Here is a 17,283-nt window from a genome sequence, read left to right as displayed (position 1 = left end):
TGTTAAAAAATATTTTTAATAACCTTGTATATAATAGTTCGAACAGATTAAACGTTCATATAACGTGCATTAAAAGTTGCTTCACAAAAAAAAAAAACTAAAAAACAAGAAATAATTGAATAAAGAAATCATGTCTCTGGGGCTAAAACTTATTTAAAAAATCAGGTCAAAACCTGCTATTATCCTGCTGAGGATTTTTTTTTTTTTTGAAAACTCATATAGATGCTTATATGTGGAAGTAAATCACTTGATACTTTATTTTATTTTCAATTTCCCCGTTAATTTAACCCAATTATTCTCACAAATTAAAAAAAAATTTATTTTTTCTTGGAAAATCACACACACAGTGGGCATATATAATTCAAATGTATCAAAGGAAGTGGGCATCTTTAGAAAGTTCCATTATTTCTTTCCGGTTAAAAGGATCAGCCCAATATAGCAGGTCCAAATCTCCAACCCAAACAAAGGAACTGTACGAAAGAAAACCGGAGGCACACTATTCAAAATTAATCCACCATAACGGCTAGTTTCCTTGCAAATGTGTGAATCCGTGTGCTTGGGTTTAGGCTCCAACGGTCAGATTCTCTCACTTTATAAACCCTATCTATTATGTCAAAAACATCCATTACTTAGTATTTTTTTGCTTTCAATTCTGCTTTCTTGCTTTGTATTTTTCTCTCATTCTCTTCTCTCAGATTCCTTTTCTTATTCCCTTCTTGAATTAATTTCAATGGAGACCCCATCTTCAACAAAAAGAGTTACAAGATCACAAACTGTTGCTGCTCTGAACACCAACAACAATATTCCCCTCTCAAGTAAGTGTTTGAGATTCAAAGATTGAGAAATCAATCTTCTCTGGGAAATCAGAGATTGAGAAATAATGGTTTTGCATTAAACCTTGGTTTTGTTCAATCTTGGATTGATAAAGAATATCTTTATACAGTTTCTAGATTTGTTTGTTGAGATTTCTTGGTTGTTGATGCTATTTCAGGGAAGATTGAAGATTCTTCTGATAAGGATGTAACGAAATCAAGAAGAAGGAATGCAAAACAACAACTACAAGATAGGTCTGCACTAATTGATATAACAAATGATTCACCAATTGTTGGGATTGCAATGGGAATTTTAGAGACTCCATTATCAGCATTAGCCAAGCAAAAGAACAGTAGAGCCAAGAACAACATCCCCAACACACCTGGGTCGGGAGAGGCATTGCTTAGGGGTCAAGTGAAAACCCTCTTGCAGAAAGTTGAAGAAGAGGCAGAGCTCTCAAAACTTTCTTTGGAGAACCGTCCTTTCCTGCATCTTCAAGGATTTGTTAATTCTCCAATGGGACTTCTTGCACCAACTCCAGCAAATACTCCTCAGGTCCCTAATCTTTCTGGAGATGACATTGTCTTGGCCTCTGTCACTCCCTTGCCAGTTATTGAAGAGAAATTAAAGATTTGTCAGGTAACAATACCTGTTCCTGACAGACTGTTTTAATTGGAAATCTTGAGTTGAGTATTTATTTATGAAAGAAACTGAAAATATAAGATAGTAGGTTATTTTCTTTATGTAATTGCAACCAGTATACAGGTTGTCTTGTGTTTGATAATCTAGAGTTTTTACAACTATTACTTTGATTATTTTTTGATCTTATTGGATCTGGGTTCCTATCTTAATGGCAGGAGGTGAGTGAGATCTTTGATGTGAAGAAACAAGAGAGTCTTGAATCTCAAAAGAGTTTGACGAGGTCATTAATGCTGGATTTCTCTGAGAAATCTGAAAGTTCTGATTCATCAGAATGCTCTTCTGCACTGACTTACCAAGGAGATAACTGTGAAGTGATAACAAGTGAAAGCAAAGACAAGTCATCGTCGGCAGATGATGACAATGCCTCTATTTGGTCAATTCAGGTCAATGCAAGCACCCATGATGAAGATGAGGAAGAAGTAATTGAAGAAGAAGAGGAAGAAGAAGAGTATTATTATTATTATCGTGATGAATATGAAGAGGCAGAAGAGGAAGAGGAGGCTGATGTTGGAGGGTTGCTTGATGAGCTTTGTGAAGGCATTAGCCAAATAAGTGTGAAAGAGAAAGCAATGGCCAAGTTTGAAGGAAAGCACACACGATTTGTTTACAACAGTGATGATGAGATTGTTGAAGAAGTAGTAGACTGTGGAGATGATGATTATTTACGCTTGACAGGTTTGCCAACTCCGAAAGGGAAGCACATACGCTTCCATACAGAAGAGGAATGAGTGATTTTTTTTTTTTTCCGATCAGGTGGTTTTGTTATTAGATGGGTTGTCTTTCTCGACACCAATTTGGAAGATAAATTCCTTTGCTTTGTTGTTCATTTTTTCAGCATTTTGTGGGTTTTGATTTACACATGAAAGTGAAACTGTGGAACAAAGATTAATGAAAATAATAGCGCAATCCTTTTAGTTCATAACAATTAATGTCTTCGGTTTTGTGGCAAATCTCGTTCTAAATTAACACATCTGCCAATGATGTGTTGATAGGAAGTTTAATTCAAGAAAATGTCGTCAACGAGAGCAGTTGACTCAACAGTAGTATTGGGTGCAGTAGAAAGTGGTTGTGATTGAGACGCTCTATAGTTGAATGAGAGGATCTCACGGATACTGGGATGCAGAGGGGATTTTGTGCTTATTTGAAAGGAGATTTTGTGCTTATTTTGCACGGAAAACTAAGATGTTCATGAAATAAAAAATAATTACAAACCACGACTTCTTTACACTTCTTTACATGTTGTATTTTCAAAACACGACAGATAATAAAATGGTTAAAAAATTTATTTATGATGAATTTACATAATAACTAATTATTTTGTAATTATTTTTTTTTATAATAATAATAAATTCATATGGATTTAGGAGAGGTCTTGTAAGATTTATGGAACGTGATATTAAATAAATATTATATTTATAAACCGTGATTTTTTTACATCTTGTATTTTTTAAACATGGTAGACAATGAAATGGTTAAAAATTCTTCTAGTTAAATCTCCACCTTTGTATATAAACCATACAATTATAATTTTTGAAGGGGGTCTTGTAAGATTTATGATGAATTATATAATAACTAAAATTTTTATCTCTAATTTTTTTTTTTTATGAATTTCATGTTTTGTAGTTATTTTTTTTATAATAACAAATTTATATGGATTTAGAAGGGGTCTTGTAAGATTTATGGAACGTGATATCAAATAAATGTCATGTTTACAAACTGTAATTTCTTTATATATCGTATTTTCAAAACTCGACAGATAATGAAATAGTTAAAAATTCTTCTAGTTAAATCTCCACCTTTGTATATAATAAACCATAAAAATTTTTTTATGATGAATTTACATAATAACTAATTATTTTTTATGAATTTCATGTTTTGTAATTATTTTTTTTATAATAATAATAAATTCATATGGATTTAGGAGAGGTCTTGTAAGATTTATGGAACGTGATATTAAATAAATATTATATTTATAAACCGTGATTTTTTTACATCTCTTATTTTTAAAACATGGTAGACAATGAAATTGTTAAAAATTCTTCTAGCTAAATCTCCACCTTTGTATATAAACCATACAATTATAATTTTTGAAAGGGGTCTTGTAAGATTTATGATGAATTATATAATAACTAAAATTTTTATCTCTAATTATTTTTTTTATGAATTTCATGTTTTGTAATTATTTTTTTTATAATAACAAATTTATATGGATTTAGAAGGGGTCTTGTAAGATTTATGGAACGTGATATCAAATAAATGTCATGTTTACAAACTGTAATTTCTTTATATATCGTATTTTCAAAACTCGACAGATAATGAAATAGTTAAAAATTCTTCTAGTTAAATCTCCACCTTTGTATATAATAAACCATAAATTTTTTTTTTTTTGAAAGGGTCTTTTAAGATTTATGATGAATTACTTAATAACTAAAAAGTTTATCTCATTTTCATGTCCTATAATTATTATTTTTATGAATTTCATGTTTTGTAATTATTTTTTTATAATAACAAATTCATATGGATTTAGGAGATGTCTTGTAAGATTTATGGTGAATTACATAATAACTATAATTTTTTTTCCTATTTTCATGTCTTGTAAATAATTTGTATAATAAAATATCCATATGGATTCAGGATGAATTGCATAATAACTCTACTTCCAATGGTTATTTGATTTATTAATCTTATAATTATTTGGTTCATGACACATGTAAATCCAAAAACTAAAAAATATTCAAATTAAAACTAAACTCAATAAACAATCATGCTATCTTCGTTCACATGGTGACTGGTAAGATTTTGATTTTAAATTTTAGTACTTCAAATATTCTAGTATTCCAAGTTGTATATAAAAAAAAATCTTAATCTCAACTCAACTAACCCAGGCCCCAAACCAAAAAAGTTACAATAAACAATATTATAAATATACTAAAATTAACTACAAACTCATAATTAACAAAACAACACAATAAAATGCATTGAAAGCATATAAACAAGTCCATCTATCTATACTTACATCATCTATTGGATGACTCAGGTTCATCAATAGCACAACTACTTCCTGTCTGAGTGGCTTCATCTTCGACCGCGATATCATCAAGAGTTAATGTCTCTCCAAAGTTTGTAAGAGTATTGTGACAAACAATGAACCACCAAGCACAGAGGCGGCCTTTCGATCCTACTGTAAAAATAAGTCAACCAAATAATAATCAAATACATGCATTAAAGGTTCCATAAATAAAACACATTGTTCAATATATATCAATTCTAAAAATTTATCATTACTTAAGGTATTTTAAATATGATGCTTGTATTGCAAGTTTATTGATGGCTCGTATTGCAAGTTTATCGGTGGAAGAAATTGATTGGGATTTGGTGTAATGACCTAGTGTGTGATATCCATATACCAAATCATATACTTCTCCTCTGTAATCACATGATGTATTTCAATAAATATCTTGTTCCTTCTGCATCTCACTATGATATATAAGTTCTATGGTGGCTTAACCAATTGTAATCGTTGTTTTTATCCCAACAATTTATGGCGTGTAACCCATCACTTGTATCAATGTCAACTAAAATGTGTTATCTATAGTCGAACTATGACATTACTCGATCTAGGCAATATAGCTCAACCATCTCAAAAAATACCAGTGGAACCACTAATGTCTATATGTTTATCTTGTTAGTGCAAACAATAAGAGCAACCGTCATTTTAACATCTTCATATGGATTCCACATGACCTAAATACAAGTGTCAAGAATATTAAATGGAAATAATAGGTAAAAGTTAAGTTTAATTATGAAATATATTGTTCAAAAAATACACGGATAGATTGTTATCTATTTAGCTCGCTCTGATAAAATGACAATACATGTGTAGGATTATTATCAAACATCTTGATCACACACCACCTAACATTACAAATCATAACACTATTAGCTTTTTTAAGCAACATTTGAACATTGGATTATTTGCATCCTAATAGGAGCTCAAGTGTAATCTTTATAGTTTACACAATCATAACTGACTTTCTTAAAATTTGAGGTCGACACATATAAAGATGCTCCCAGAACTATATTAGTTATTAAAAAAACATAATAGTTATTTTTCTTCATATTGCCAAAAAACACTTGAAACGCAAATGAAAATTCTAAATTGTTTCTTTTATACCTATAAAAATAGCAAACATCCCTCAACATGTTTTACTCCCTTCATACATGCAACATATAGATGTTTGAAGAGGCAAGCCAAAACAGCAAAACCCTAACTATATGTGGGGATCATGTTAAAAATCCTCAAGAAATGTTAGATAAATAAGAGGCACACATCTCCCTATGAAATATGTGAATAGAAGGCTGTTAAATATATACAGTATATACACTAGGGGTGTTCACGGTTCGGTTCGGTTCGGTTTTTATCAAAAAAAGTAACCAAACGGAAATTTTTTTTTTTTTAAAAAAAAAAACCGAAACCGAACCGAAATCGGTTCAAACCGACCGGTTTCGGTTCGGTTCGGTTCGGTTTTTTAGAGCAAAAACCGGTTCAAACCGGTTTGGCTCGGTTTTTTCGGTTTGGCTCGGTTTTGGCTCGGTTTGGCTCGGTTTTGGCTCGGTTTGGCTCGGTTTTTTCGGTTTGGCTCGGTTTTGGCTCGGTTTTTTCGGTTTGGCTCGGTTTTGGCTCGGTTTGGCTCGGTTTTTTTCCGGTTTTTTTCCGGTTTCGGTTCGGTTCGGTTCGGTTCGGTTTTTCCGGTTCCAGACTTAAAAAACCGAAACCGAACCGAACCGGTCGGTTTTTTCAAAATTTTAATCGGTTTAATCGGTTTTTTTTCACGGTTCGGTTTTTTCGGTTATTTTTTTTCCGGTTTTCTCGGTTTAATCGGTTTTTCGGTTTTTTTGAACACCCCTAATATACACTTTGGCATACTTGCGTAAGCTTTCAATGATCAGACTAATTCATTTATACTTCACAAATTCAAATAATAATTTAATGCATTCCTGCACAAGATCTCGTCATCAGCATCATCTGGTAGTATGAAAAATATCTTCTCAATCCATTTAAGACGTACAATACCCCTTTCAATTCATTAGAAAATGGTGTTAATATAAACACACATTGGCATATCGCAACTCGATGACACACCCCACCAGATGTGACTGCATATCCATTAATGCAAATTCCAAGTTGAACCGCTACATCCTGTAATATGGGTTCCATCTCCCTGTGCTTAAGGTGGAACATGTGTGTCTTACGTCTCCATCACTAAATCAATGCATTGATCAAGTTGTGATCAAGCTTAATGTGCTCCAAACAACTAATCTATACAAAACCCGTCTGAAACATAAATGGTTTAACCCTATCATGTAATATCATTAACTTATGTGTTCGATAATATATCTTAACTTTATCATGCAACACAATTTAAAATATAAGTGTATTGAATGTTAAGTAATGAGAATGTTAATTGAAGTTAAATACACTTACGATGCCGACAAATACATTATCTGACTTGTGTTTATCTAATAACTATAGGACAGAAGTATTAACATGCTCATTAGGTATGTATTGTGACAAACTTTTCAGCAAAATAATTAAGCATGTCAAGCATGTTAGCCTCACAATGTGTCCCTCCATGAGAAGAAGATTTACCACCTCACATGTGTGGTATCCTATGTAATAATACTTGTGAAATGTAATATTCAATAAGTATAATATTATTATAAACAAAAACATAATAATGGATTTAAAGCAATAACAAAGTACAATATAAATGTATTAACAAATATACGTTGTCGAGTTGGATATGTTTTTCTATTATGGCCTGTTTCATTGTATATACCCCATGAATAAGGTGCATGCTCCTTCTTTGTATCCTTCTTGTTATACAAACGAGTTGACATTCATCGACCATGCCTAAATTTCCATTTAGATGGGTCTACTTCTACTTGAAATCCTGTGTCACCATTCTATTCTAACTCATTTGTTAATGAACATAATGTTAAGTCATATGTTAATATGTAAATCTGAACAGTGTAATGATTATCAATATACTATTTAAAGTCCAAGCGATTCTTAGCACAACATGCAAAAACATGTAAACATGGTCGACAAACTATCTATCATTCAATCTGACTATTCATCTTACTTCTTTAACAACACCTAGTTTTATAAGGATGTTGCCCAGGAAAATCTATTGTTCAACATCGACAACATTGTAATGTGATCTCTCGATCTATCCCTATTAATTATCAATTTAACCTGAAGTGTTGGCCGCCATATTTTTCCATATTGAATGGAATTATTTGCTTGACCTCTCCGTTCAATCCAATAACTATTACACTTGTAGAATGTCAATTGCACTAAAGCAAAAATAAAAATTGCACGAGCACCTTTCGGGATTTGATTAAATAATTCAAATAGATTGGTTGTCATATTGCCATATTGGTGACCACTATCATAAAAAAGTGCCAACTTTTTTTTTATTCCAGCTCAAGCCATTCTTGATATTGGGTCTAACTTGCACATTCTTGAGAACCATAAATCAAGTTTATGCCATAGTTATTAAACCCGGCCCGGGGGTTGACCCGGCCAAAGGGCCGGGTCCCGGATTTCATGGGTCAACTCGAGTCAACTCGGGTCAACCCAGATTAACCCGGGAAAATTAAAAAAAAATTAAAATTTTAATATTTCTTATGAAAAAATCCATGTAAATATAGATTATACATATTATGAAGTTTAAAAGAATATTTTAAAAAGTTTTTTATCCCACATTGAAAAAACATAACTTTTTACTTGGAAACATAGAGTATATATACTAATAGGTTTCAAATCCCACATTGAAAAAACATAATTTTTTTCATGGGAACATAGAGTATATATATGAAAGGGCTTCAAATCTTACATTGAAAAGATATTATGTTATCCTTTTAAGTTGAAGTATTTAAACCAAAAGGTTTTTTATCCCACATCGAAAAAACTTGATTTTTTTCTTGGGAACATAGAGTATATATAATAATGGGTTTCAAATCCCACATCAAAAAAACATAACTTTTTTCATGGGAACATAGAGTATATATATGAAAAGGCTTCAAATCCCACATTGAAAAGATACTATGTTATCCTTTTAAATTGAAGTATTTAAATCAAAAGGTTTTTTATCCCACATTGAAAAAACATGATTTTTTTCTTGGGAACATAGAGTATATATACTAATGGGTTTCAAATCCCATATCGAAAAAACATAACTTTTTTCATGGGAACATGGAGTATATATATGAAAAGGTTTCAAATCCCACATTGAAAAGATACTATGTTATCCTTTTAAGTTGAAGTATTTAAACCAAAAGATTTTTTATCCCACATTGAAAAAACATGACTTTTTTCTTGGGAACATAGAGTATATATACCAATAGGTTTCAAATTCCACATTTGAAAAAAAAATAGGTCTCGTCTGTTTGGCCGGGCTGTTGCCACAGCCGGTCTTTTACTAAACCCGGACCGGTCCAGCCACTGGGTCGACCGGGTCCCGGGTCAATCCGCCGGGCCAGGCCGGGTTTTATAACAGTGGTTTATGCATTGAAGGTTCATAACACATCTTTATCAAATCTTATTTTGTAGATGAGTCCTTAAATTTATGATTGAAGCTGTTAATAAAATATCAGACACAATACTGATGGTATCCTAAAGGTTCATGCTAAATTTTTGCCACTTTATTTTTAATACTTGCATGTTTATCTAATATTATACAAATACATATTCATTCATCGATAATGTATCGTTGTAAGCAAAGTCAAAACCATTTCCAATTTTAATTATTTTCATCTTAAACAAGTAGAAAAAACCAAGGGAATATCTTATTATTTACATTAAAAACAACTGCAATTAATAACTTCTTATCATATCACTTATATAAATATATGTCATCAATATTGATTAGTGGCCTACAATACTTGAAACCATTAATGTAATGTCTAAATGACAAAAAAAACTCTCTAAAAAATCATTGTGTTATCATCAAGATTTTCTTTGTGATTCCAGTCAATAATTGCTCCAAAATTTGATGCTTTTATTGCTAACAATAATCTTGACAACATTTCAAACGACTTCTCATGTGAACCAAAAAGATGTTTAAACACCTTCTATTTTACAACTTATATCTTATCATAAGAGATTTTATACTTGTAATTCAATTTTATTTCATCATGAATGCTTACAACCTATAGAAAAGTTATTCATCACAAGGGTTGAAATAACATTAGCAACAAAATTTGCTTCGAGCTAATGGTGTTCTTTTTGGATAAAAGTGGGGGTATATGTATGAGACCTTTTTAACTTTGTAATCTCAAAGAAGTCCAATCTTTTATGGTACCCTCCATGTATAAACTATTGATATTTTTGATGCTTGCACATATTAAAATTGAACAAAGTTTGAGGTCGATCGTTGAACTTGATATTCTAGCAAATTTGCAATATGCTACCATTTAATTGCATTCACTAAATCACTTTTACTATTGAATGTTTGTCTAACCGCCAAATAAGAACCTTTGATTGAGTGTCTATGAATAAGTGGCTAATCATGGAAAAAAGCTTATGTAAATGCTAAAGCATCTTCATGTTTAAGAACAAAAGGTATTACCTCATTTTCAACATCACCATTAACATATACTATCACATTTGAGCCCAACATATCATAATCTTCATTGTCACTAGGCTCAGATGAATCATATCCATGTTTACTAGTGAATGAATTGTCAAACATACTTTTATCACCTATTTACAGATAATAATTATTCATCAATTAAATATTTTGCCCGCTTATATCTCACCTGTAAATAATAACAAATTGTGATGTTCTTTTACCAATTCAACGAGAAGTTGGGACAAACAAATGAATTGGTCAACTTTGGATTAAAAAAATCAATGATTGTCTATAAAATATTATCGCATATAATCGGTAAAGGATAATACTAATATTCTTCAACTTGACACTCAAGTTGTATCAACTTACATATAATAATAATTCCACCTAAGTTCATGACATATAGCTTGTTTCGTTTCAGCAAATGACATGCCTAAATTAGTATTTAATAGTTGTAACACCCCATAATTTCTACATGTAAAATAGCTTCTTTGAGCCTTGAACTAAAAAAATCAAGGTTATTTTTTTTTAACAAAATACAAGAGTATTATGGTTTATTCCTTACGCTATGATCTTTCTTCATTAAGCTAGAATATAAGGAATCAAACGACTTACAAACACACTGTTCATAATAATTTTTACTTCCTAGTTCATAAAGAGTCAACATATAATATTCAAAATCAATTATAATTTGATTATAAAAAAACTTAGTTTATGCATCCTTTTCTTATTAACATATACATATGTTTAACACATATCAATTTAATCACTCTCAATTTCGCTATTTACGTCCAATTTATTATTCGAACCCTTCATGCTCGATTTATATAGATGTATTTCTATACCCATCATGTCATCTAATAAACAATTTTTTCCACGCACATGTTAATAGGCAACATTATCTATATAAAAAGAAGCATCATTAAGACTCACTCCTTTACAAACAGAAATGATATTATATACTTTTTAGTGATTCGACTTTTATACTCTATAATTTAAAATTTGTGTTCTTCATACTCTAGGTCATTTAATAATTGATTTGTTTTATGACAATTGACTTTAGTTGTATTATCACCATTTTTATCTTGTCATATTATATCAACACCATTACCTCGTCGTTAAAATATTTGCACCCCACCGAATAAAAACATATTCATAGTTCACTTCACCTTTCAGCTTAATGGTCTATTACTGCTTAAAATGGATTTTCCTCACATTACTTTATGATTTTAAACATAATTTCTCTCACCTTCTTTTTTTCGTTGAACACATGGTAGGCAATCACATTCCAACACGTGATCACCATCATTATCGATGGAATGTCATTTTACCTCTAATACAACCACAAATTATTTTCATATCACATTGACTGTCAGGTTAATTTATATCATATTACAAACATGTTATTATATTAACTTAAATCAAATTACATATTCTGGTCATCAAACAAACTGATGATGCTAGCCTATTACTGGGCACCAACCCTATTACTGGGTAATTAGTTCCACAACATAGCCCATTACAGGACACTAGTTCCATTACCAAATAACTAATTTCATCCTTATCTTTTTCTTTCATGACATATATTACAATTAAAATAGTTGCATAACACATTTAAAGAAATTACAACTATTGAAACTTAAGAAACACTTTTAACTGAAAAAGGTGCAGGGTATCTACCTGGTGCCTGGACTCATGTGAAATTTTTTATTGCTAAACAGACTCTACAGCCTCCCTTATACCAAAAAAATTTCAAATAATCATTTCATATCAAATTAAACCAGGAACTTCATTTTGGTTCTCATTTACTCATATTCACGTCAATCCATCAAGATGTATTAAATTTCTAGCTAGTTTTAACTAAAATTAGCCATAACTTATAATTCATTAGCCCATTTAACCAAATTCTTTTTACATGTGCTAAATAACCATTTAATAGTTATCATCAACTTAATTTCATATAGTATGATGGCTTATAACCACCTCTTTTTATTTTACTAGGCAATCTCAATAAAAAAATCAACATTTACATCTTATGGCATTTATTTTCATTGTCTTCTCTTTAGATTTTTCTTCAATTCTATATTACCTATTCATTAGTTTTATTATATGACAATTAAGCATAGATTTCATGTGAATTGTAACCAACAAATTCAATCTCTCAACTTTAATCTTCACCAAAATTCACTTTCAAATGAGGCATGAGTTTCTTTTCTCCAAATTTTCCACAATTATCACATGACCCTTTCATTTTCCATCCTAATTAATCCAATTCATCATGTAATTAATAAAAATCAACTAAGAAATCAAGTAAAAATCCAACCCTTATTTTCTCTCTCTAGGCTTAACATGGTATACAAAGAGAGAATACATTTTTCTTCAAATTTTACACTAATTTCACTTGACTCAATATTTAATCTCTCTTACTAACATGTTTCCATAACAAAATTGCCAATTTAAACAATCTAATTCATCAACCTAATTTTTCCATAATTCAAAATTCCGCATAACATCATCCAAAACTCAAAAGAAAATCAAATCAATCTTTGTTTATGATTTCTTACCTCTTAACAAGATGAAAATGCAAAGGAAAACCAAATTTCTCTTCACTTTCATTTCCTTCTCCCTCTAGCTTCAAATTTCTTTTTTCCATACTTTAAAAACTCCCTTTTAATCCTTGCAAACCTTCTCTTTTGCACTTAAATCTAACTCTTTTTAGTGTTTTTCTAAAGAATTTAATGGAGAAATTTCAAAACTCTAACCCTTTTTTTATTATTTAAAAATGGTTGGACACTTAGCAAAGAAGGAATATCAATAACTAAGAGGATAAATTATCTCTTGTATAATGTTATTTTTGGTTATTTACAGTAATGTCACTATATAATTATCTATTGTATTATTCCCGCACTTTACTTATTTTTCAGACTTAAACTGCAAGGCCTTCTGAGTCTCTTATTGACATAAAATTATAAACTAAAGTAAAACAATATGTCAAGAGACTCTCTAAACAATTTCAGCCTGACTCTACTTTCAGATTGAGAGCTCTGTTCTTCAGTGTAAAACTGGTTAATTTCGTGATTTTTCATCAAAAATTTAAATTTTCCTGTTCAATCCTTACATAAATCATATAAATTATTTTAATAATCCCTCAGAATAATTTTCTTACATCCAATTATATTTATTTTATATTTTTCTCCTTCTATTTCCTTATCAAGTTTATTATTGTTTTACAATAACGCTTTTGATCTATAATCAATGCTTGCACCTTTACTCTTGCCATTTCGTTTTAGTATCCTTTCTTATTGTTTAATATTTATCACTATATCAATTTCTTGGAATTATTTCTCTCATTTTCCTTATTCTCTTATCCATAAAAATGTTATCATTTTTGTCAACATTACAAATTTTAAACTTAAATTCATAATCTTTATTTCAACTTCAACAATACCTTTATATTTATTCATAGAGGTCATCCTCTTTATTTCATATTACATTAATTATTGTTTCCACCATTATTTAATTTTTTTAAATTTCAAGCTTCTATTACTCATTGAGACTTTACTACCTTCGGTCTCAATTATTTTTCAGGGGTTTACAACAACACACTACTTCCACCATTATACATTGGGAGCAACAATATCATTATAATAACATAACATGAAGCGATATAGATGAAATGATGAAATGTTGCATTTTAAAATCATGACAAGTTCAAATTTGCTATTTCATCTTCTTCTTCTTTTTTCAAACTTTATTATTTTATTAAATAATCTAAATTGCTGTGCTAATTTGTTTATTTTTAGTTAAAAAGGCATGTAGGGACGATTAAGGTCTGTGATAGGAATCCAGGGCAAGAAATTCAAACCGGATCCTCATGGGTCCCATTCACCTGATAGTCACACCAACTTAATGACAATCAGTAATCGCTTTGTCTGCCACTCTTTTCAAAATTGGTAAATTTTTATTCAGCTAAATTCGTAACATGGCCATTTTGTGAAATAATAAACGGTGTGCTGTCTCAAACGGCCAAAAACCACCAAAAGATGAACATTTTGCAAGATAATTTACCAAATAAATTTAGAGTAAACTAGACGTGCATGGATCAAATTAAAAAAAAAAAACAATCATTATAACATAGAAAAAACAATGTAGTTGAATTCTTAGCCAATTAATATGGAAGGATAAAATTGGATTAAAAAAATAACAAATAAAACATAGTCGGAATCAACTCGAATTAACATGACAAACATGTAACCTGAGTGATAAGAGGCAAGTCAACCTGATCATGATAAGCTGATAGAAAAAAAAATCACAAAGCCTGTTAAAAAAATAGTCTCGAATGATGAATTAAAAAAAAGTCAACAAATAAAAAATAATGTCAACCCTATATTAACTTTTTTTTAAACCTGTGACCTGGGTTGTAACAACCCCGAAATTTTCCAGGAATATATTTTTTGAAAATTCATGATGTTTTTTTTTTCAAAAATTTCAGCAGAGTTTTCCATAATTTATCATATCCCAAGTTATCGACAAAATCAACATCAGTCCCTAATCAACCATTTCCACAATTCAATATTCTTATCATACTCCAACATATCTTAATCAACAATATTTTACTTTCCCAAACATATCAACTCAATGAATAATTATTTTGCTAAAATGAAGAACACAAATGATATTAACTACATGACTACATGCTTTTATATTTATATATATATATCACCACTATAATTAGATAATATTTACATAACAGAGTACAAGTTAATTAAACTGATCCTTTTAAATTCATACATACCCAACATTATAATTTTTAAAATATACATATAGTAATGTTATTATCAACAATTTACATATTTAAAAGATTTACTGGTAATGGAAGTAAACTCTAAAAACTACTATGAGGCGCGGTATTGAGATGAACCTACATATGATTTAAAAGATAATTATGGTCAATTAGAGCATTTACATTTGCATTAACATATAAATATATACATTAGTTACTCACAAAATTTTCACATTTACTATCATCTTCCAAGTACTATTCACAAATCAATAATCTAAAATTTAAATATGTCCACATCATAGAACTTCAGTTTCAAACCAGCAATAATTCCATACCAGCACAGCTGGACTACCAGCACTAGTTCTATACCAGCACAGTTGTCCATTCATAGGGCACCAGGATAACTGGTTATCAGCTGCCCATTCACAGGGCACCAGTCCCATACCAGGATAACTGGTCCACCAACAACCCATTCACAGGGCACTAGTTCCATTTCAGGATAACTGGCTCACAAGTTTTCTATTTTTAAAATAAATTATCATGGAAAAATCTACCAGCATTCCACATAAAATTTCATTGATCAAGGAAAAATTTAAATATCTAAAGTTTAGAGAAAAAATATTCAAGATATTAAACACCTACCTGATGTTTGCGTCCTGCTAGCTGAACTTGTCTGCTGAGTGGTTCCTGTAGCCTCGTCCACTCCTACATGTTCATTTCATTACCAATTATTTCAACAAAATCAACTTGTCATCAATTTAATTATTTCATCAACAACATCACCACAAAACTACTCATCTAACTATCACTCAACAATATTAACTCATCACTAATAAAATTCCTTCATCATCAATATTATCACATAACTCATCTAACTATCAAACAACAATACTAACTCATCACTAACATAACTCATTTAAGTTCTTCATCATCAATATTACCATATAACTCATTTAATTATTAACTCGTCACTAATATAACTTCTTCATCATCAATATTACCACATAACTCAACAATTAATTATTGATCCAACATTTTCATTCATTTTCTTCCTCTTGGCCGAAACCTCTCCTCAAAAGAACCCATAATTATTTTTTCTTTAATTTCACAAATTGAAACGTTACCCACTATTATTTCATTTATTAAAACATTAATTCATCATAATTTCATAAATTAACCCATTAGACCTCATAACTCATACCATCATTATTCACTAATACTATTGCATAAAATCTTAACATACTAAATATATCAATTTAATTGAGAGGAAAAGATTTGTTACCTTTTAATTCAAAGAAATAAGAGATGGAAAGCTTGAAATCACCACAAATTTCTTTCCTCCTTCCCCCCTTATTTTCCTCTCAAAGCCTCCCCTCTTTAAAAAAAAATCTTTTGTTTCCCTTTTGAGATTTTCTTGTTCAAACCCTTCCTAATAAACTTTAATCACTAATTATATCTCATTTCTTTCTTTTTTTGTGAATTTATTTTAGATGAACTTTGATAAATTTTACTCCATTCTTCTCCCTCTCAAGCCCTAACATGGCCGGCCACTCCCCTCTTAAAATCCACTCCCCACTTGTTTATATATTTACAAGTTTTCCTCCCTTTTTCATTTATTTCTTGTTTTGTTTTAAAATCATTTGGCCCAAAAGTTTGACTTAGTCAATTTAAATCCTTGTCCCACATTTATATTATTAGATAATAATTTCCACTCATTTAACTTCTATATATATAATTATTTGCCCCCCCTTTTTTTGTAAATTAAAATACAGGAATTTACCCAGGAGTTACACGGGTAATTAGATCAGAAGCACGAAAAAACTATGAAACCCAGTCCTCTGTCAATCAAATATTAAAGGATGAAATTGAAAAAAAAAATTAATTATACTAAAATATCTTAAACCAAAAATATCAATTAAAAGAATGATGGTAAAAAAATTGAAATAAGAAATAAATTAGAGAACAACTACAAAATTTTATTGAAGGGTAAGATTGAAAAAAAAAATCAGTTTAACAAAAGGATCCTAAAAAAATAACCAAATTGAAAAAAAAATAATATATCATAATTGAGATTGAAAGATAAATTAAAAAAAATTAATTATACAAAAGGATTGAAAATCAAAAATAGTAATTAAAATAATGAGAATTAAAATTAAAATAAAAAATAAATTAGAGGACAGTTATAAAGTTTTTGTTAAAGGATATTAAAAAAAATCAAATTGAAAAAAATAATATATCATATATTAGAATTGAATGATGAAATTAAAAATAAATAAAAAATTTATAAAAAAATCAAAAATTAAAATTAAAAATTAAAAATTAAAATTAAAATTAAAATATCGTACA

The 17,283-nt window shown here is 29.8% G+C and overlaps 1 protein-coding gene across 1 annotated transcript; it reads left to right on the top strand.

Annotated features, from left to right (window-relative positions):
- Positions 1–615: 615 nt before the first annotated feature.
- On the top strand, positions 616–2,440 carry LOC133693884 (uncharacterized). The gene is made up of 3 exons (XM_062115245.1): positions 616–815; positions 992–1,452; positions 1,671–2,440. Exons 1-3 carry the CDS (start codon positions 731–733, stop codon positions 2,241–2,243), a joined length of 1,119 nt encoding a protein of 372 aa, XP_061971229.1. The 5' UTR covers positions 616–730; the 3' UTR covers positions 2,244–2,440.
- The last annotated feature ends 14,843 nt before the right edge of the window (positions 2,441–17,283 follow it).

The sequence above is a fragment of the Populus nigra genome, chromosome 5 (genome assembly GCF_951802175.1).
Source record: "Populus nigra chromosome 5, ddPopNigr1.1, whole genome shotgun sequence".
In the NCBI taxonomy this organism is placed as follows: Eukaryota; Viridiplantae; Streptophyta; class Magnoliopsida; order Malpighiales; family Salicaceae; genus Populus; species Populus nigra.
This window is presented reverse-complemented; position numbering and strand designations above follow the sequence as displayed.